Source organism: Dipodomys merriami, unplaced genomic scaffold (genome assembly GCF_024711535.1).
Source record: "Dipodomys merriami isolate MVZ:Mamm:240054 unplaced genomic scaffold, mDipMer1.0.p SCAF_7, whole genome shotgun sequence".
Taxonomy (NCBI): Eukaryota; Metazoa; Chordata; class Mammalia; order Rodentia; family Heteromyidae; genus Dipodomys; species Dipodomys merriami.
Window position 1 is genome coordinate 7,821,965 of NW_027206290.1, and position 21,243 is coordinate 7,843,207.

At 40.7% G+C, this 21,243-nt stretch overlaps 3 protein-coding genes across 8 annotated transcripts in view; 1 reads left to right on the plus strand and 2 right to left on the minus strand.

Annotated features, from left to right (window-relative positions):
• The window catches only part of Zzz3 (zinc finger ZZ-type containing 3), an 80,078-nt gene extending 63,579 nt beyond the window's left edge, over positions 1 to 16,499 (minus strand). For 2 of the 5 annotated variants that reach the window (XM_070007328.1, XM_070007324.1), the window contains exon 1: positions 15,242 to 15,354. The gene's annotated coding sequence lies outside the window, so the exon portion shown is untranslated. Of the gene's footprint in view, positions 1 to 15,241; positions 15,356 to 15,915; positions 16,009 to 16,414 lie in introns of those variants that run through there. The other 3 variants (XM_070007326.1, XM_070007325.1, XM_070007329.1) reach the window with 3 other exon arrangements.
• LOC138816823 (uncharacterized) lies at positions 15,389 to 17,729 on the plus strand. Its single transcript, XM_070006923.1, has 3 exons — positions 15,389 to 15,394; positions 15,534 to 16,051; positions 16,439 to 17,729. The coding sequence occupies exons 1-3, from the start codon at positions 15,389 to 15,391 to the stop codon at positions 16,641 to 16,643; spliced, it is 729 nt and encodes a 242-aa protein (XP_069863024.1). The 3' UTR covers positions 16,644 to 17,729.
• Positions 17,730 to 19,686: 1,957 nt separating this feature from the next.
• Usp33 (ubiquitin specific peptidase 33) overlaps positions 19,687 to 21,243 on the minus strand; it is a 70,575-nt gene continuing 69,018 nt past the window's right edge. For both annotated transcript variants that reach the window (XM_070007334.1, XM_070007333.1), the window contains exon 24: positions 19,687 to 20,840. In XM_070007334.1, coding sequence (XP_069863435.1) covers positions 20,683 to 20,840 — 158 coding nt within the window. In that variant the 3' untranslated portion in view covers positions 19,687 to 20,682. The remainder of the gene's footprint in view (positions 20,841 to 21,243) is intronic.

Here is a 21,243-nt window from a genome sequence, read left to right on the forward strand (position 1 = left end):
TTTGATATCAATGTCACAGTCTGAATACCAATACACAGGACCTTCAATATTACCAGATAAATAGCATTTTTATAAATTCTTGATATTTTACTATCTTTTTCCAAGAGTACCATACCACAGTTTTTGCCACCATCATAATCAATCTTTAGTCTAGGTTCTCTACTACTACCAAAAATCTACAGAGGAAAACTGTGGTGGCAGCCTGCAATCCCAACTCATGTAAGAAACCAACTCAGGAGAATCGTGAGTAGGAGATCAGCCTTGGCTATACAGGAAGAGGGAGGGAGAAATGCCCCAAAGCTAGTTTCTCAAAAACCCTAATTACCATTAACAACTCATGCAGACAATTCTCATATTCACAGTTGTTATAGCTTAAAGTTGGCCAAAACACTGAATTAACAAATATGGAACAAAAAAGTCTGAATTCAGGATGGAAAGGGTAAACAAAGGCAACAATGCTTGATAAATGTATTCATTATCTTGCCCATGTAATTGTAACCCCTCTGTACAGTATTTTCACAATAAAAAAGAAGAAAAGCGCCAGGCGCTGGTGGCTCACGCCTGTAATCCTAGCTACTCAGGAGGCTGAGATCTGAGGATCACGGTTCAAAGCCAGCCCGGGCAGGAGAGACCGTGAGACTCCTATCTCCAATAAAAACCACCAGAAAACCGGAAGTGGCGCTGTAGCTCAAGTGGTAGAGCGCTCGCCTTGAGCTGAAGAGCTGAGGTACAGCGCCCAGGCCCAGAGTTCAAGCCCCACGACTGACAAAAAAAAGAAGAAGAAGAAAAGCAAGTATTTTTAAAAAATCTGAATTCATATACACAGTACCCACCACCATTTAACAAGCCATACCCTTCTACTTTTTTAAATTGTTAACTATACAAAACCATATGATCGCTTAACCATTTCATCACATAAGGACATTTACATTGCTTCTGATATTTTACTATTTATAATCTTAAAGCATGAGGACTGGTTTTATACATTGTATATCTGTACTAGTTACTTCCTTAAAATAAACATACTGGTTCATGGAATACTTTTTAGGTCTTTTTTCCTTTGTGCTTGCACTGGGAAATACAAACTCTTCAGGACCTTGGTGCTGTCCCTTAATTATTTCCCCTGTTGTTCTAACACTTGAGCCACAGCTCCACTTCTGGTATTAATTGGGGATAAAAGGCTCAGACTTTTCTTGCTTGGGCTGCCTTTGAACTGTAATCCCAACCTTCTGAGTGGCTAAGATTACAGGCATGAACCACCATATCTGGCCTTTTTTAGTGTCTTGATAAACACTGACATTTAAGATTGCATTTAAGATATAGATGCATTTGTTCGCAAAAATTCTATTATTTTTGGATACGTACAAAAGTTCATTAAGCTATGTTCATGAGCACATTTACATATAAATGGAGATTTTTAATACTCTACGTATTTATTCATTACTTATTTGCTACCATTCACTTAGAGATACACCAAAAAGAAAGCATCAACAGTACTGAAGGGGGACATTTCATTTTCTAGCAGATGTATGTCTCTTAGAGGTCACAATTACCTCCAAAACCCTAATTTTTTTTTGGGGGGGGGGGGGTCCAGTCATGGGGCCTGAACTCTGTGCCTGGGCGCTGTCCTTCAGCTCTTTAGCTCAAGGCTAGCACTCTACCACTTGAACCACAGAGCCACTTCCAGCTTTTTCCCTTTTGCTTATGTGGTGCTGGGGAATCGAACCCAGGACCTCAGGCATGCAAGGCAAGCGCTCTACCACTGAGCCACCTTCCAGCCCCCTAATATTTTTATAGAGGTATGACAAAACCCACAAAAATAAAATGTACCACCTTAAACATTTTAAGTAGAATTAGTGGAATTCAATACAATCAAAATTTTGTACCATCATTTACATCTATCTACAAAACTAACCAAACTCTAATCATTTTGTAAAAGTGAAATATTCAATAACAAGGTTCGCTTTCTCCTCCCCCAGGTTTTGGCAAGCCATTCTATTTCCTTTCTATATAATTATATTCTAAATACCTCATAGAAGTGGAAGCATCCAGAAGACAAATTGTCTTCTTGTGACTGGTTTATTTCATTTAGTGAAATGATTTCAAGGCTCATCCATGTGATATGATGTGTCAGAATTTCCTGTTTTTTTTTTCTTTTGTGCCAGTCCTGGGGCTTGAACTCAGACCTTGGCAATGTCTCTGAGCTCTTTGGCTTAAGGCTAGCACTCTACTGGTTGAGTCACTGCTGCTCCACTCTGGGTTTTTTTGTTTTTGGGGTTTTTTGTTTGTTTGTTTGTTTTGGGGGGGAGTGTGGAGGGAGGTAGTTTATTGGAGATAAGTCTCAAAGATTATCCCTCCTGGCCGGGCGCTGGTGGCTCACGCCTGTAATCCTAGCTACTCAGGAGGCTGAGATCTGAGGATCACGGTTCAAAGCCAGCCCGGGCAGGAGAGACCGTGAGACTCCTATCTCCAATAAACCACCAGAAAACCGGAAGTGGCGCTGTAGCTCAAGTGGTAGAGCGCTCACCTTGAGCTGAAGAGCTGAGGGACAGCGCCCAGGCCCAGAGTTCAAGCCCCACGACTGACCAAAAAAAAAAAAAAAGATTATCCCTCCTGGCCTAGCTTTGAACCAAAATCCTCAGGATCCAAACCTCCTGAGTAGCTAGGATAACAAGCATGAGCCACCAGCACATGGCAGAATTTCCTCTTTTAAAGAGGGACAATATTCAGTGTTAGTGTATCATTCAATTAATCAACTACAAACAAAAACTGTATTATAAGCCATGACAAACATACTCTAAAGACACTTTAAAGCAAGGCACTGGTGGCTCACACCTGTAATGCAGCTACTCAGAAGGCTGAGATCTGAGAATCATGGTTCAAAAGCAGCCTAGGCAGGAAAATCCAGTTATCTTATCTCCAGTTAACCAACAGAAAACTAGAAGTGGTGCTGTGGCTCAAGTGGTAGAGCATCAGCTTTGAACAAAAAAAAAAAAAAAAACAGGGACAACATCCAATCCTTGAGTTCAAGCCCTAGTACAAGCACCAAAAGAAAGGTATTTTAGTTTAAAAGAGCCACATGTACAGCCATAAAAACTGACGATTTTAGATATAAAAACTCAGGTAGGCTAGGCTTGATAGCTCTTTTCTGTACAACTCAGGAAGCTGAGACAAGAGTTTGAGGAAAGCCCCTAACAACATTTATTTGTTTGTTTTTGTCGTTCGTGGGACTTGAACTTTGGGCCTGGGTGCTGTCCCTGAGCTCTTCAACTCAAGACAAGTGCTCTACCACTTGAGCCACAGCACCACTTCCAGTTTTCTAGTGGTTAACTGGAGATAAGATTCTCATGGCCATTCCTGCCTGGGCTGGCTTTGAACCTACATCCTCAGATCTCAGCCTCCTGAGTAGCTAGGATTACAAGGCATGAGCGACCTTCCCTGACTTTTTAAGGCAGATACTTGGACTTTGTCTGTGTACTATGCTAATTACTATTTTTTTTTTTTGTAAAGCCTGGATTAGCTCCAAAGCAATCCTTCTGCCTCAGCTTCCCAAATGCTGGACTACAGGAATATATCACCACACTGAGCAAAAAAAAGTTAACACTTATCTCCCTCTCCAGGATACTGAGGACTGAACTCAAGGCCTCTAATTCAGGACTACCACTGAGTCACACTCCCAAACCTCCAAGTCCTTTTGCTTTTACAGATAGGGTCTTACTCACTCTTGCCCTGACTAGGTAGTCAGTATCACTATGAATTACAAATTATAAATGTCTCTCAACTACATTCTTTCTCCTCTTTCCTCTTTATCCTCAATGATGGCCAATTTAATGAATGACTTCTTCCTATCCTTAAATAAGATTCATAGTTTATACTATATCTCTAAGAAAAACATACAAATGCACACAATAAGTAAGAGTAACACTGAACTTTATTACGAATTTCTTAAAAGTAAAAAAGTTTCTGGATAAACATTTACAGGAAGGTTTTTATTACTGTGCTAAGGACCTCTATCAGCTTATTTTTTTCAAACTACAACAGGCTTAAGGTGGGAATAACAACATAGGCATTAGAGTTCTTTTCAAAATGATGATGATGTTCTAAAACTAGATTGTGCTGATGGTCATATTCAAATATTACTGAGTTAAATGTTTATTGCGACAAAGTCTTACTTCGTAGCTCAGGATTGTTTTGAAATGAGAATGTTCCTTCCTCTCAGCCTGGAGAGTGTTAGGATTACAAGAGAAACCCACCACACCTGGATTTATTTGTGCACTTACAAAGAATTAATCCCAGGATTTGAGAGGAAAGGCAGGAAAATCGAGTTTGAAACTATCTTAGGAGTACACAATTAAAACAATATCCACAGGGAAAGGAGTGGGGAGAAAGCTCAAGAACAAAACACCCTCCAAAAACAAAAAAGTCAATATTCAAAGTGACCAGAATGATCCTTCAAGCTTCTCTTTGAAATTAACACTATTCTGTTTTATTTGAATTAAACCTTAATTCATTTAATAGGACCCCAGAAAAAATCTACTTATCTCCAATTAACCAACAAAAAGCTGGAAGTGAGGATGTGGCTTAAGTGTTAGAGCAGCAAAAAAGCCATGTGAGAGCTCAAGAGGTCCTGAGTTCTAGCACGCGCAGCGCAAACACACAAACACGCAAACACACACACACACACACACAAAGTCTGCTAAAGATCTACCTACATATGTAGCCACAGTCAAACTAGAAAATGCTGACTAGCTGCTCACCAACAATATTTACAGGCTGAGTGTATAGCTTAATGCTTGCTCAAGATCCTAGGTTTAAATCTCCAGTCTGGGGGCTAGGAAGGTGGCTCAGTGGTAGAGTGCTTGCCTTGCATGCATGAGGCCCTGGGTTCGATTTCCCAGCACCACATAAGCAAAAAGAAAAAAAGCCGAAGTGGTGCTGTGGTTCAAGTGGTAGAGTGCTAGCCTTGAGCTGAAGAGCTGAGGGACAGCACCCAAGCCCAGAGTTCAGGCCCCACGACCAGACCAAAAAAAAAAAAAATCTCCCGTTTGTATGTCTCTGGCATGCACACACACACATGATAAGTAACTCTGTGTTCATTCCGGAGATAACGTTCCTCCCAAACAGATGGCAGAGAGCTCCTACCTATCAACCTCAAAACCCTGAATTCAAATCTCAGTACTTCACACACACACACAGCAAATGCATTCTTAGAAATTAAGCTAAATCTTATGTAACATAAAATTTAACTTCCAAAAAAGCTTAGTAAAAGTTGACTTAGAAATATAGGTCCTGAAATATACATGTTATTCTTGAACACAATAGCTCTTTTCCATTGTTACTAGCCATTTATATAGACTGGCTATAACAAATACTCAACCAAACTTTCTTATAAGAGTATTAAGTGTACTACCAGACTAACAGTAAGACATATGGGAAAGGAAAACGTATACACAGATATATATAGTAATGAATCTTTCACTATGACTTTCCAATTAAAGAAAGCTGTAGGGCACTGGTGGCTCATGCTTGTAATCCTAGCTACAGGAGACTGAGATCTGAGGATCGAAGTTGGAAGTCAGTCAGTGTAGGAAAGTTCCAGGGACTCTTACCTCTAAAAAAGTAATCAGAAAAGGCTGTAAGTAGAGCTGTGCAAGTGGTAGAGTGATAGCATTGATCAAAAGAAGCTCAGAGATAGCGCCCAAGCCCAGACTACAAGCAGTCACGGCCAACAATTAGTCAATCAATAACTAATATTAAATAAATAACATACATATATAAAATGAGCAGAAAATATTAAGGAATTCTTAGTAACAAAGTTGTACTTAAAGCTGTCTAAAAAGAAATACTAAGTATTCTGTTCTGTAGTGGTCTATAATCTGATTTTAGCATTTTCATGCCACATTGTGATACCAATCATAAATATAAATACTTTGAAAGTAAAATGGCTGAATTTTAAATCAGGATTGTTTCTTGGTTGGGGGGTGGGGGTTTGTGAGGGGCAGAGTTTTCAACATTCTTTGAAGTACCTAAAACTACAGGCTATCATAAAAACTAGAACAGGAATCACTGACTGAAGAATTCAAAGAATGAAATGCAAGCTACCAAGTAATAAAAGTTCAAAAAGGCATTAGCTGGCCAGGAGTACTGTACTACAGTTTTCAAAACAAAAATTTTAAGTGGGATTTGAGAGGAGAGACAGATGAGGTACATAAGCCATTAATAACAGAAACTTAAAATATATTGTGTACTTAAATAATACTAAAATGGAAACATGTTCTACTACAGTCCAAAAACAAAGAATGATTTTCTTTGATGTCTTCTCCTAGTTCTTGAACTCTCAGTGCAGTGAGGAAAACATCAGTCAGAGTGCTATATAAATCAGATTGAACTGCAGGATTTCTCAGGCTAAATGTAATGAGAAAAGCCAGACACAAAACAGAACACATATTCTGATTTCTATGTTCAAAAGCAAACAAAATTATTGTATTGTCCTAGACATAAATGGTGGTTTCCTTGTGGTAGGCAGATGTTTAAAACCCAGAAAAAGGATCCAAGAAGTTTCCGGGGGTCTAATGATAATCTGATTCTTAGTTACTATTACACTAATGTACTATGAAAATTCAACTTATGTTTATTATATTTGAATAATGTTTTTATCTTTTATAAAACATGGGAAGGTAATTTCTCAGAGAAGAAACATTACTGTAAAACCAACATAAAAATATGTATTTAGTAAGAACAGTTCAGAAAGAATTACAGACTTTAGGAACTGATGATCTAGCTGGGTGTTAATGGGCTTGCACAGCATATGTGAGAGGTCCTAGGTTCAATCTCAGAACAAGGTGGGTGGATTAACACAGAAAAGTATTATAACCTTCCTCAAGTACTGCCAGTAAGTAAATCTTACAAACATATACACACACAATTTCCAGAAGAATCTTGATAACTCTAAAACAACCAATCTAATTGAAAGCATTACTTCATTTTATGAAATGTAAACCTGCTCTCTAATGAGAAAGTGTTTAAGAATAGTAGGATCCTTTTTCCTTAAACTTCAAACTCTAATAAACAACTCCTATTTTCTATTAACACTTTAAGTGAACTTGTCTAAAGCAATTCATCCTTTGTAAAGGAGAATTCTAGTAGGAAGAAAAGGTATAAATCATGCCCTTTGGCATTACCATTCAAGATAGAAATTTCATTATCAAATTTCTCATCTGTAATTATCTTTAATCTCCAAACACAAGACACATGGTTTTTCAAGTATTTATTATTGTTTTACACTCAAGCTTAAATCTAGTCTTTCTTGCTGCAAGAAAATGCAGAAGTCGTTATTTAATAAATCAACAGCTTTGGAGTCAGCAGTTTTATAATGTGAAAGTACAGTACCTCTTTTTATCAATGATTTTAGGATACTGAATAATCACTTCATAAAATAAGAAATTCTAGGGCTGGGAAGGTGGCTCAGTGGTACAGCGCTTGCCTTGCTTACATGAGGCCCTGGGTTCAATTCCTCAGTACCACATAAGCAAAAAGAAAAAAGCCGGAAGTGGCGCTGTGGCTCAAGTGGTAGAATGCTAACCTTGAGCTGAAGAGCTGAGGGACAGCGCCCAGGCCCCATGACCAGACCCGAAAGAAAGAAAGAAAGAAAGAAAGAAAGAAAGAAAGAAAGAAAGAAAGAAAGAAAGAAAGAAAGAAAGAAAGAAAGAAAGAAAGAAAGAAAGAAAGAAAGAAAGAAAGAAAGAAAGAAAGAAAGAAAGAAAGAAAGAAAGAAAGAGAAAGAGAGAAAGAAAGAAAGAGAGAGAGAGAGAGAGAGAGAGAAAGAAAGAAAGAAAGAAAGAAAGAAAGAAAGAAAGAAAGAAAGAAAGAAAGAAAGAAAGAGAAAGGAAGGAAGGAAGGAAGGAAGGAAGGAAGGAACTAATAACTACTAGTAACTAGTAGTTATTTTCAACTAAAAATGTTCTTTGGCATGAATGGCCCTCTCAATACTCACCTGAAATTTATATTATTCATTATTAAATGTCACTGACTATATTATTTTGCCATCCTTCACATTTGATGGGAGTATTGTGAATCTGCAGTGTGAAATCTTACAACAGAATACTTTTTCAAATACATATGTATGTATATGATAGCAAGTTATGTATTACTGCTTAATAAAGGAAATACACTAGGCTAGACATGATAAGCACCCTGTAATTCCAGCTACTCAGAAGGGTAAGGTAAGAGGACCTTAAGGCCAATCTAGAAAACTTAGGGAGACCCCGTTTAAAACTACTTAAAAATTAAAAAAAAGTGCCGGGCACTGGTGGCTCACGCCTGTAATCCTACCTACTCAGGAGGCTGACATCTGAGGATCACAGTTCAAAGCCAGCCCGGGGAATAAAGTCCGTGAGACTCTTATCTCCAATAAACCACCAGAAAACCTCAAGTGGTGCTGCAGCTCAAGTGGTAGAGCGCTAGCCTTGAGCTGAAGAGCTGAGGGACAGCGCCCAGGCCCAGAGTTCAAGTCCAACGACTGACACAAAAATAAAAATAAAATAGCAAATATCCTAGATTGATTTTAGATGTTAGTATCACTAATTATATAAATTCTACTTCTATTTGTAGTCTACACTCTTAAGTAGTATTATAATTTTGTTTTTGCTCAACAAAGGAGAAACTGCTAATTCTAGGGTGTGCAAAATGAAGTCTCAAGCCCAGAGTTAAAGCCTCACGACCAACCAAAAAAAAAGAAAAAAGAAAGATGGACTGGGAAGGTAGCTCTGTAGTAGAGCGCTTGCCTTGCATGCATGAGACCTTGGGTTCAATTCCTCAGCACCACATAAGCAGAAAGAAAAAAGCCAGAAGTGGCGCTGTGGCTCAAGGGGTAGAGTGCTAGCCTTGAGCTGAAGAGCTGAGGGGCAGGGCCCAGGCCCAGAGTTCAGGAACCACGACCAGACCAAAAAAAAAAAAAACACACACACATTTAATAGAGCTGAAACAACTACTAATTTTAAGGAAAATATTTTATATTTTCATTTTGAATCAATGCTAGATGAAAAAGGCTTATTTTCTTAGGAAAAAACTGAACAAACAGTGTTAAATCAGTATTGTTTATTTTTACATTTCTGGAGAAGGGGGAATTTCATAAGATCAGCAGAACAAAAGTATATTACAGTATCTGACTACATTAATTCTTAAATTCTTAAAAATTCATAAGGGAAATATATCTACTGCTTGTTATGGTTTTACCTCTGTAGTAAAGAAAGAAGTAGAATATGTTGTGTACTTTATGAAATGTTTATAAATATATTTAATGTTGACAAAGTTCTGAGCAACAAGCACTCGATTAAGAATATAAATTTATCTTCAGTAATTAGTGATCACCTACTTACAGACTTTAAAATGTACCTAAAAATCACTTATGATAATAACCTAAAGTTAACACTACACACAGGAAACACCCTATATATAAATGGAAAGAGTCTCCATGGTTACTTACATATACAAAAAAAAATAGAATGGGAATATACATCCACACAGACTATGATACAATCATTTATCATGGTAATTATTAATATTCATGAGAATGTGAAAGTGTTATCTAAGATCAGGTTAAAAACGCATAAAAGTTAATTTTAAAATCAAGAAAAAAATATCAAAGTGCTAATAAAGGTTGTATTAATTTCCAAGATTCAAAGTCCTCAAGCCAACCCTTTGAAATCATTGTAATACATACATACACTTTTATTTCTGAGTCAAATACTACCAATAATTCTATCCCTGGAAGCATAATGTTTAAAGAAAATATGACAAGAACACCAGCAAAGCAGCAAAGATGATTCATTACAACAGGAAACATTTCTCACCTCAGGACATTTAGCTATAATAAGGGTAGAGACTTAAAGCTACAGAATTAAATCATATAGATAGGACATTTCCTACTTCTAATTACTGGCCAAGTCATTCATCAGCAAATGTGCTAGGGTGTAGGCAACTAGTAACCAAATGTAAGAAAGCTTTGTTAGATAATCTCTTAAAATATTAAATGAAAGATAGATAAAAACAGTACAACAAATTCCATATACCACTTTTACTTGCTATCATCAGATATAGAATTTTACAAGTCAAATTTCCAGAAAACTGAAACATAACTTAAGCTTTAAATGTTCACTTTTTCTGTTTTGTTTTTGTTGGTTTGTGTGTATGTGCATGCGTGTTAGTACTGGGCTTAAACTCAGGGCCCCACATTCTAGGTTGGCCTTTTACTCACACCTAGGTTTTTGTGGGTTTAAAGGAGATAAACATTTCATGGTCTTATTTGCCTAAGCTGTCTTCAAACTGGGAATTAAAATTCTCAGATATCAACCTCCTGAATGTGAAAAGGTAATTTTTTTTAATGATCTTTTGAAGAGAGGAACTTCTTATTATTTCCTTAAACCTAGAATAAATGTATTTATGATTAAGTTTATTGGGATAAATTAACTACCATATCATTATACAAAAATTTGATTCTCTCAGGGGTTAAAAACTGTATGTGTTTACGTCTTAACAGCCTTATAACATTCTAGAGTTCCATCTACTGTTAATAATTATTTTCTTTCCCCTTGAAATACAGTATTTCTGCCATTTGCTTGCTCCAGGTCAACCCTGTGATTTCACTTTGGTATGCTAATTCAGACTAGTAGTTTTGAAATAAAGGCTAAACTGTATAGTCACGTGCCACATAACAGTTTTTGATGAATAATGACCACATGTATAAAGACAAATAAGACACTATCACCTAGCAATATTACTTTCATTTAAGTTTGCATAAGTATACCTGATGTTCACATAAGGAAACTGCACAACCTCTTAGACTGTATGTATCACTCCCATAAAGACTATGTAGGTTAGCATTGTTTAGAAGACTCAGAATTTCTCCTATGTTTCAAATGGGCTGAGATCAAATGAGTGATTCAACTGAAGAAAAAATACTAAATTCAGAGCTAGAGGCATTGTTCAAGTGTTATAGTGCCTGCCTAATAAGTCCAAGGTCCTTGGGATTGGGAAGGTGGCTCAGTGGTAGAGTGCTTGCCTTGCATGCATGAAGCCCTGGGTTCAATTCCTCAGCACTACATAAGCAGAAAAAGCCAAAAGTGGCTCTGTGGCTCAAGTGGTAGAGCGCTGGCCTTGAGCTGAAGAGCTGAGGGACAGCGCCCAGGCCCAGAGTTCAGGCCCCACGACCGACCAAAAAATAAATAAATAAATAAATAAATAAATAAATAAATAAATAAATCCTGATTTCAAACCTCAATACCCCAAAATGTAATTAATTGAATTTTATTAAAACATACTAAGTTTAAAAAAAAAAAAAAAGACAGGACATGATGGAGCATAGCTGTGATCTTAGTAGCTGTCATCTTCCTATACAGGAGTATTTAAGTTCTAGGCCATCCTGCCCCACCAAGAAAGCAGTAAATCAATACTGACTAAATCATTTATCAATAATGTCCTCGGGGAGTTACTCCACTCACTAATCTGACAAGACCAAACAAAACAAACAAACAAAAAAACCCTATGTAATAAGAAAGAATATCAAAAAAGAAAGAACAAACCTGTGAACAATACAGGCTCAAAAAAAAAAAGTCAAGTTGAATGGTTTTATAGCCTTAGGACCCTGGGGAATATTCATGTATACATCTTATCTGTATGTATACACATTTTTACTTTTTTGTTTTTTTGTTTTTTTGGGTCCGGTCATGGGGCCTGAACTCTGGGCCTGGGCACTGTCCCTCAGCTCTTCAGCTTAAGGCTAGTGCTCTACCACTTGAGCCACAGCGCCACTTCTGGCTTTTTTTCTTTTTGCTTATGTGGTGCTGAGGAATTGAACCCAGGGCCTCTGGCATGCAAGGCATGAGCTCTACCACTGAGCCACCTTCCCAGCCCCTGTATACACATTTTTAGACACAAACATATATGTGTATTTTTAATATTATCAGAGTATTAACAGTAGAAACTTGCACCACATCTATATTATAGAAATCAGTCTTCTAGTAACTATTCCTTATAGATTACTCCCAAGCAAATTTTGATGTGAAATTAAGTTTTGTGTTATGTTTATCATGTGGTATTGGGGTTTAATACACAAGCTGAGATAACACTCTACAGCAAGCCTCAAATGTTTAAATTGGTATTTTTAAGTAGCTGCAACATATTTTCACTGATATTTCTATTTTAGCCAAGTAATTTACTATAATTCTCTTAGTGATTCAAAAAGCAAGCAATAAATATATATTCCTGATATAATTAATATGAACACAAGTTGTGCTGAGTTTACAAAGTTACAAGATTCTGGAAATCAGCAGTGTCTGGCTTTAAAAAAATGTCATCACGGGCACAAATCATACATTATCACTGTTACCTCAAATAAATTAGTGTTTATTAAAAACTGGAATCCTGGGCTGGGAAGGCAGCTCAGTGGTAGAGTGCTTGCCTTGCATACATGAGGCCCTGGGTTTGATTCTTCAGCACCGCATACACCGAGAGCCGGAAGTAGCACTGTGGCTCAAGTGATAGATCACTAGCCTTGAGCTGAAGAGCTGAGGGACAGTGCCTAAGCACCATAACCAAAAATAATGAGTTTATAAAACAAAAGTTTATAGAGCACAGGGACAGCACCCAAGCCGAGTTCAAGCCCCACAACCGAGAAAAAAAAAGTTTATAGTTTGTAAACTCTAAACAGTTTATAAAACAAAAGTTTAGCATGCATAGATCAGGTGCACAGAAGATTATCAAAGTCCCAATTCTAAGCTTATGTACATACTTTTTGCAAATGTACAATTGTGACTTTTAGTGATAACATGTTCAATTTCCTATTTCTAGTAATTAATGTACTTAACAAATGTTACTTAGCCTAATGGCTTTAAGTAAATAATTATGTTTCATCTAAATATAAACTTTAGCTGCTGAATACTACAGGTGTTATCTAGTAATTTTGGAGGTAGTCTGTACAACTGTCCTTTAAAAAAAGTACCTGAAAAGAAAAAAAAAGTCTCAAATATTCTTTCCAAATTCTGGTCAAGTTTCCCTTTATTATAAGCCTACCTATTGTGCTGTGACTCTTGTCTCATTGTCAACCTACATTCTTTTCTCTACAACATCTGCAATTCCATTTCAATCTATGTTCTGCATCTCCTTTCTCACATCACACCTCTCAACATTCCTATCCTCAACCATCCTACTTGCACTTTTACAATTTTTTAAAAGTATACAGTTTTTTTTTAATCTGACAGGTCTGATAAAACCTGAGCCAGGTGTGGTAGTGGGTACCTGTAATTTCTGCACGGGGTGAAGAGGAAAGAATTGTGACTCACAGACCAGCGTAGTCTACATTACCTTGTCTCAAATTAATATTAAGAAACAATAACAAAATTTCTGTTAAAAGGTTTTTTTGGGGAGGGGAGGAGGTAATCACAAAATGATAGCTGCTCAGCAAATTTTAAGTAGATGTTCACATTATTAACTGCTGTTATAGCTGTTCACTAAATTGTAAGGTCTGAATTATTACTTTAATTGAAATGACAATTTTTTTTTGGTCGGTCATGGGGCCTGAACTCTGGGCCTGGGTGCTGTCCCTCAGCTCTTCAGCTCAAGGCAAGTGCTCTACCACGTGAGCCACAGTGCCACTTCTGGCTTTTTCTGCTGGGGAATCAAACCCAGGGCCTCATACATGCAAGGCAAGTACTCTATCACTGAGCCACCTTCCGAGCCCCTGAAATGACAAATTTTTAAATCTTCTAGAAAACCCCTCTATTCATAGCTGAGCTCATTTGGAACACATAAGTAATGTTAAATATAGAGGTAAATATAAGGACATAAATATTAACTATAAAACTGAGTTTTAACAGTAGTCGTTTGTCACTACATAAAAAATTCAACCGAGGGAGGGGGGAGGCGGGGAAGGGAGGTGAAGGGTAAACAAAGGAGGAGGCTGCAATGCTTGGTAAGAAATGTATGCATTATCCTGCCCATGTAATTGTAGCCCCTCTGTACAGTATGTTCTCAAATAAAATAAAATTAAATTAAAAAAAAAATTCAACCGAACTAAAAAAATGTGTAATTGCTAATGTTGTACAATATCATAGAACTAAACAGCCTTTTAAGTTTCTCCCCTCCAACAAAAAGTAAGCAAGGAAAACATCTGCCCAGAGCGATGACTAAGGGGCAGATTTTAAAACCGAGGCGGGAACTTTGTGGCAGGGTCTGACCAGAAACGTTCTGCTCTGCCCCACCATACTAAGCCTAAGGGCAAACAAAACTTTCGTAGTTTTAAAAACACAAACGACACAGGAATTACCTACTTGTCTGACTAGCCGCGTAATTAACACCCCACTACCAATACTAGATAAAACTCAAATACTGGTGGACAACCAAGAACACAAAAAACAAAAGTATAAGGTAGGTCAATTCATTTCTGGTAAGTTGTTAGAGAAGAAAAACCCTCTTTTACCAAAAAAAAAAAAAAAAAAGAAATGAGCTAGAACTCTGATCCTAAGTTTAGAGGTAGGATGCTTTTCAGCATCTAATCTGAAACGATCCACGATTAATTTCCACACGTCAGGTAAAAACTGCATCAAAAATGGCAGCCTCAGAAACGCCGAAGTGATCGCAGCCTTGTCAATAATTACAAGATAAGAGACACGCAAGGATTAAAAAAGAACGATTTTACTCTGACCTCTCAGGTACTGTCCGAGACACGGGGCACTCTCCCAACACTGCCAAAAAGTTAACTGTGAATCCCGTGTCAGGGTGAGGAGGAAATTATGAATGGCCCCAGGCGAGCGGAGGCCAGCCCGCAGGAGGAGAGGGGGCAGGGGCTCCGTCCTCAGGCCAGTGCAGACAGGGTGTCCCGGCAGCCAGAGCCACGGCACGGCGCTCTGGTCCGGGACACGCTGGGAGTGGGAACCCGGCAGACTGACCGGGAGGAGGTTTGGAAGAAGCCAAAGGCGCGGGATCCAGGGCTGCCGTCACGCGGCGTGGGCGCGGCTCCGGACTTCGGGCGCGCGGGGCGTGCGGGGCGAGCACGGCGCGGGGCGCAGCCCGGGCCCGGGGGTGCTAACGTTTCTGCAGGTGGCGGGGCGCCCGCGGGCAGACGGGGAGGACAAGTCCCTCCTCCACCGACTCACTGCACTCCCTTCCGGGGTGGGGGGGGGGAGCCCACGCGGCGCGTCGGCCCGCAGCCGGAGGCGCTCGCCCCGGCCCCTCCCTCACAACTTGCCTGGTAGAAAGAGTTGCGGGTCCCAGACCCCCGGAACCCAAGGCTCCGCCATCCAGGACAACTGCTCTGCCAACAAGGTCCCGCGAGAGTCGAGAAACCTCGCGATACAAACCCACTCGCCTCTCGCGAGCTTCCTCTAGAACCAACATGGCGGTAAAGAAAAAGTCAGTACTTCAGAACTTAAAAAGTGCTTGCTGAACGAACGGGGGGAGGGGGGGAAGCAACGTGAAAGGCACGGTGGGAGGTAGGAAGTCCTTCCCGCCTCCGCTGTCTCTCCCTCGCCTTCGAATAGGGAGGGAGGACGGCCACCGTCCCGGGAGCGTCGGGGACTCGGGTTACACACCGCAGGGTCTATCTCTCCACCTCACCCGGCCTCCCCGCGTGTCACGTGGGGACGGACTTTCGGCGTGCCCGTCACGTGCGCTGCTCCCGGGCGCGCGCGCGTCCGCCGCCCTCCTCCGAGCCCTCCCGCCCGCGCACGCGTGCGCGCGCACCCCAGCCCCACGTGGGGGCTCCACCGCCGCCGCCTCCTCACAACCCACCCCCTCCCCGGCGCACGGCTCCCCATCCGGGTCCCAGAGACAAGCGTTTCCCCCCGTGCTTCCCCCTTCCCCTCTCCTTCCCCCCCCCCCCCGCGCCGGCCCCCCGCCACGTGCCCCGGACCGCCCGCTCACCTTTCGCGCGGGGGCCGAACGCCACGGGCCACTCCGGAAGGCGCCGCCGCCGCGGCCGCTCTCCGCCCCCGCTCCAGCCCTGGCCCGAGTGCCCGCCGCCGCAGGAAGCTCCACAGCGGCGCCGGGGCGCTTCCAGGTGGGTCCCCGCCTCCCGCTCCTGCTACTTCCCGCAGCACCAGCGGCTCCTTCCGGTCCCCTCCTTTCTCCTAGTTGGGACCGGCGGGCGGCGGCGGCGGCCGGCGCGCTCACTACACCGCCTGCTGGTAACCGCGGCCCGTGCACCGCCGCGCCGCCCTCCCCGGCCGCGGCCCCCGCCCCGCCCTCGCCTCGCCCCGGGGCCATGCCCCCCGGGCTGGGAAGCGGGTGGCCCGCCGCTGGGCCTCGCACTCGGCGGTCTGGGGAGTCCGGAGCTCCCGGCCGGGCTGCGGGCGGATGGGCGACGCTCCGGCCCCCCCACACCCCCCCCGGTCGCGGGGCCGCGCGGTCCCCCAGCACTCACCTTTCTGCCTCTGATCACTTTCAGCCTCGGAGCCTGCTGTGTTCTCCAGCCGGACGCCCTGGTCAGCCGATGTAGCCCATCGAAGGACGGTCCTTTTCCGGAGGTCACTGTCGGGGGCTGCCCCAACCGCTCACTCCAGGCCGAAGAACACACTTCGACCTCGGTGCTCTTTACCCTCCCAACCCTCAACTTCAAGCCAGGCGCCGGTGGTTCACCCCTGACATCGTAGCTCCTCCGGAGGCTGCGATCTGAGGTTCGAAGCCAGCCCAGACAGGAGCGTCCATGAGATTCTCAGCCAAAAGCGGAGCTGCGGCTCAAGTGGTTAGAATCTTGATCCAGAGAGCTAAGAGACTGCATACAGGCCCCTGAGTTCAAGTCCCAGTACTGGCACAAACAAAACTTCCAACTCTACACAGTTACTTGCCAGTGTTCTCTCCACCTGAAGTAGAAAAGTTACCCCGCAAAGCCACTGTCAGCATCTAGTTGTCAGAAGGCGGCCCCGGCCCAGTTGCGGGGGAAGTGGCTCGGTGGGGCTGTTCTGGAATGTAGGCTGGGGGGCAGAATAGGCGGGGCTATCAGGAAGCCCAAAAGGCATTAATTTAAATAATACAGGAGGGAAAGGGTAGTGACAGAGATGTGATTTCTGAGCAATTAGAAAGTGCCCTTCTGGGCCAAAGTTTATTTCTGTACACCTGACCTTTTGTACCTCTGATTGATACTTAGTGTATAACTTGCTTGTTTAAACCCAAGAATTCCCTTGTTGAGGACCCAAACTTCTTTTTGGCCCTGGCCTGGTTCAGGTCACCAGCAATAAACTCTTTTATCCTCTCCAAAAAGTAGTTGTGTTGTCTGCTAATCTGTGCTAGCTAGTACTTTCAGTAACTTAGTCATTGTCATTTCCCAGAAATGTGCCTGACTTAAAATAGGGCTCAATACACTGCCCAAAATGTGTAAAAGAGCTCAGCATAAAGCCCTGAGTCAATTCCCAACATTACCCACATTCCACTTTCCTCCAGAACACCTCACCTATCAGTTGTGAGAGACCAGGAAAGTAAACCCCAGCATTTCTTAGTGAAGATAAGCATTTCCCTTGGGTTGATAGTACCAAAGATAAGCTGTGGAAAAGGTGACCTAAATCTCTCTCCCTGTCTATAATTTACATTGTGTCCCCAAAATAGCAAATCGTGAAAAAGTCATTAACTTGAGACACTGTCACCGTTATCAAGTACATCATTGCTTTTGTTTTCCTTATCTCTGTAGCATTACTTTTTTTTTTCAGTCCAGTGGATAACTATGAGGCTTTATTTTCTGCTGTTAGTAAAAGCTATTAAATGATTTAATTGGTTACTTGTATTTGTTCTGATTTCCATTGCAAGTCAAAGTAACATCTGCATGCACCAGAGCCCCAGTGGCTCACACTGTAAGTCCCGGTGAAACTCGTCTCCAATTAACCACCAGAAAACTTGAAGTGGTGCTCAAAGTGGTACAGCGTTAGCCTTGAGCCAAAGAGCTCAAGGACAGCACAAAGGCCTTGAGTTCAAGCCGCAAGTCCAACCACACACACACACACAAACACACACGTTGTTGTATGATCTGCCAAGTGAGTTTTTCCCTGCCCTTAGTTTGGTTGAGAATATGCCTCCTAAAAAACAGTGTGCCATAAGTAAAGTAATTCCAAATATTTGTTTAGAAAATGTCAATGCCAAGGTGGGTGCTGCTGGCTCAAACCTATAATCCTAGATACTCAGGATGCTGAGATCTAAGGATCACAGCTCAAAGCCAGCTCAAGCAGGAAAGTCCACAAAACTCTTATCTCCAATTAAGCACCAAAAAAGCAAGACATAGAGCTGTGGCTCAAGTTATAGAGTGCTAGACTTGAGCAGAAAAGCTAAGTGCCAGCACCCACGCCCTGAGTTCAAGTCTCAAGACACACACACACACACGCACACACACGTTATAGAGTGCTAGACTTGAGCAGAAAAGCTAAGTGCCAGCACCCACACCCTGAGTTCAAGTCTCAAGACACACACACACACACACACACCTCTCTACTGGCCTCCCCTCCTGAGGTCAAACAGTTAAGTATTCTCCTGAGAGAATAGGACTCCAAGTCCATGCCACAGCACCTAGCTGGAGAAACTTACTTAACCTACTGAATGTTAACTCTACTAAGATCAGAGATGTGAGAGAGAGTTTTAAAAACAAAAAACAAAAAAACATCATTTCCCTGCTCTGCTCTATATCACGGACAGCCAAGTGCTGGTGTCATGCCTGTAATACTAAGAAGACTGAGATCTGAGGATCAAAGCCAGCCCAGGCAGAAAAGTCCCCATGAGATTCTTCTCTCCAATTAACCACTCTAAAACCAGAAGTGAAGCTGTGGCTCAAGTGGTAGAGACTAGCCTTCAGCAAAAGCTCAATCAAGGATAGCGCCCATGACCAACAACAAAAAACTATAGTGAAATCTGGGTACCAGTGGCTCATTCCTGTAATCCTAGCTACTTAACTACTCTGGAGGCTGAGTCCTGAGGACCAGTTTGGACAGGAAAGTCTGACACTCATCTCCAATTAATCAGTAATAAAAGCAAAGACAAAAAAATTACATGTAGACATGTTATACAAGATTACAAACATTTGCACAGTAAAAAAAAAAAAAATAGGCGCCTATGATCACATAAAATGATGTTTATTAAATGAACTCCAAGAAATGGAAATGAGATTTTTTTTGTTATGTTGCTTTTTCTGCTGTTTTCTCCTTTGTCACTTTTTTATTTCTGTACCTTTTGTCTTGTATGTAAGTTTATCTGTTTAGGAGAGGGTAAGCGGGAGCACAGAAATGGTGGGACAAAGGGTGAACTAATGTAGCAGTAATACTAGACACTATGTTGAAAAGGGACTATAACTTGTGGGGGAGGAAATCAACAAGGAAAAATGGAGAAAACACTATTCAAAAAGAAATGTATTCATTACTTATGTACCTAACTCCTCTGTACATTACCTTTACAATAACAATAAATTTTTTAAAAGTGGAGCTTTGGCTCAAGTGGTAGAGTGCCAACCTTGAGTAAAAAAGCTAAGAGTTCAAGTCCCAATACTGGCACCAAAACAAAACAACACCCTACACTAACGTGAATAATTTATTTGCATACTTCTGAATAATAAGTCATTTGGCAGTAGTGGAATTTAAACTCTGGGTACTGCAACTAGGCACATGCTCTATTACCTTTAGCTCAAAACTCTATCAAATAAATTCAAGACTCAAGTTACACATTTTAAAATCATTTTTATTGAATTCATTTCAGCAACATTGCTTACATGGTTGTAGCTGCCCCAAAATAAACAAAGCCATCATGAATGCTATTCAACATTCTCAATGTCATCCAGTATGCTTTTGTACTTGGAATAAAGTTAAAACTTTTGACATTACATAATCAAGCAAACAGCAGCGCATACTACATTATTCAAAAAGGCTTTGTGCATTTCATTTAAAAATCATTTTGCAAGTGGTTTCAGCTTTTTCAACAATCTCATTGACACATTCGACACTTCATGCTCTCAAAATACAAGTGGCCTTAAGCTAACTCTACAGTTTTTTTAAATTACATTATTGAATACTACTCAGTTATAATAATTGAAGTTTAACATTTTACAATATAAGCGGCAATAAGTTACTGATATCTGCTGACAAACTTCACTAGAACTAAATACATTCTTGATACATTAAAAAGACAGTTTGTAAATTTTAATGTGCTAGTTTATGTAGTGCAAAAGAAGTGACACACTAATGTTTCCTGAGCTTTAGGAAATTCACAACCTTCTGACTACTTTCACTTTAAAATAGGCTATTAGGCAAACCCGTATCAAAAACTAAACAAGGTTTTAGAGAACTGAAAAGATTAGTCTGTTAAGAGTGGCTTAGGGAAATGAAAAAGGGTTTTAAAGGAAAAGTATTTACAACATTCCAAAGGATATTTGGATGTGGATCTTATACAAAGATCAAAGATAACCTACTTACCAACTGATCACAACTGTCCCTTCACTTTCAAAAATATTATACTGAATTTCTGGTAAGTTCTTTAGCATTAAATATACCAACCTATAGTATATTACACATTTTAACATATTCTTCCATAATGCCCAGTAAGAAGGAATAAATCTGATAGAAGATGAAAAGTCAAGAAAATAAACATGCTTTAGGGAATGTTTCTGAGTGTGTACAAGTTAAAGAAAGTGAAAATAATCTTTCATTGGAACTCTGCTACTCAAAATTACAAAGATCGGGTTTCTACTTCAATTTTTTCTTCTGCTTGTAGCATATCAGGATCAACATGAACAACTGGAGGTCGTAGGATAACTTCAGGCCCTCCACCATATATAGACTGCAGAAAATTCCATGTTTCTTCAGAAATCTGACCAGAATCTGCTCCTAAAATTGGGCATAGGTAGAAAGAATGCTTATAAAACTATGTATTTTGTATTGCATAAGCTTTCCTAATGAACCCACCCGCACATATCAGAGAATGTCTAAAACATAAATCTTCAGACTATTAAGTCACTATGAGCTGCACTGCAGTCTTTTTTTCCCTTAATTTATTATCTGTAAGTAGTTGTAAAGTACCATTTAACAAAGCAGTATATGAATATAATGCATCTTTTCACTGTCACCCCCTTCGACCTTCTCACAATTCTTAAATCCACTCCTTTTTCAAATTTTGTGGTCTATACAATGGTCTATCTTAAAAATTAGAAATTTGTCCAGACATCTAGTGGCTCACACCTGTAATCCTAGTTACTCAAGAGACTAACATCTAAGGATCATAGTTTGAAGC

Excerpts from the sequence above, each read along its gene's own strand:
- LOC138816823 (XM_070006923.1), top strand. Across the intron at positions 16,052-16,438 it reads CGGCGCCGGGGCGCTTCCAG|CCTCGGAGCCTGCTGTGTTC; the intron begins GTGGGTCCCCGC and ends GATCACTTTCAG.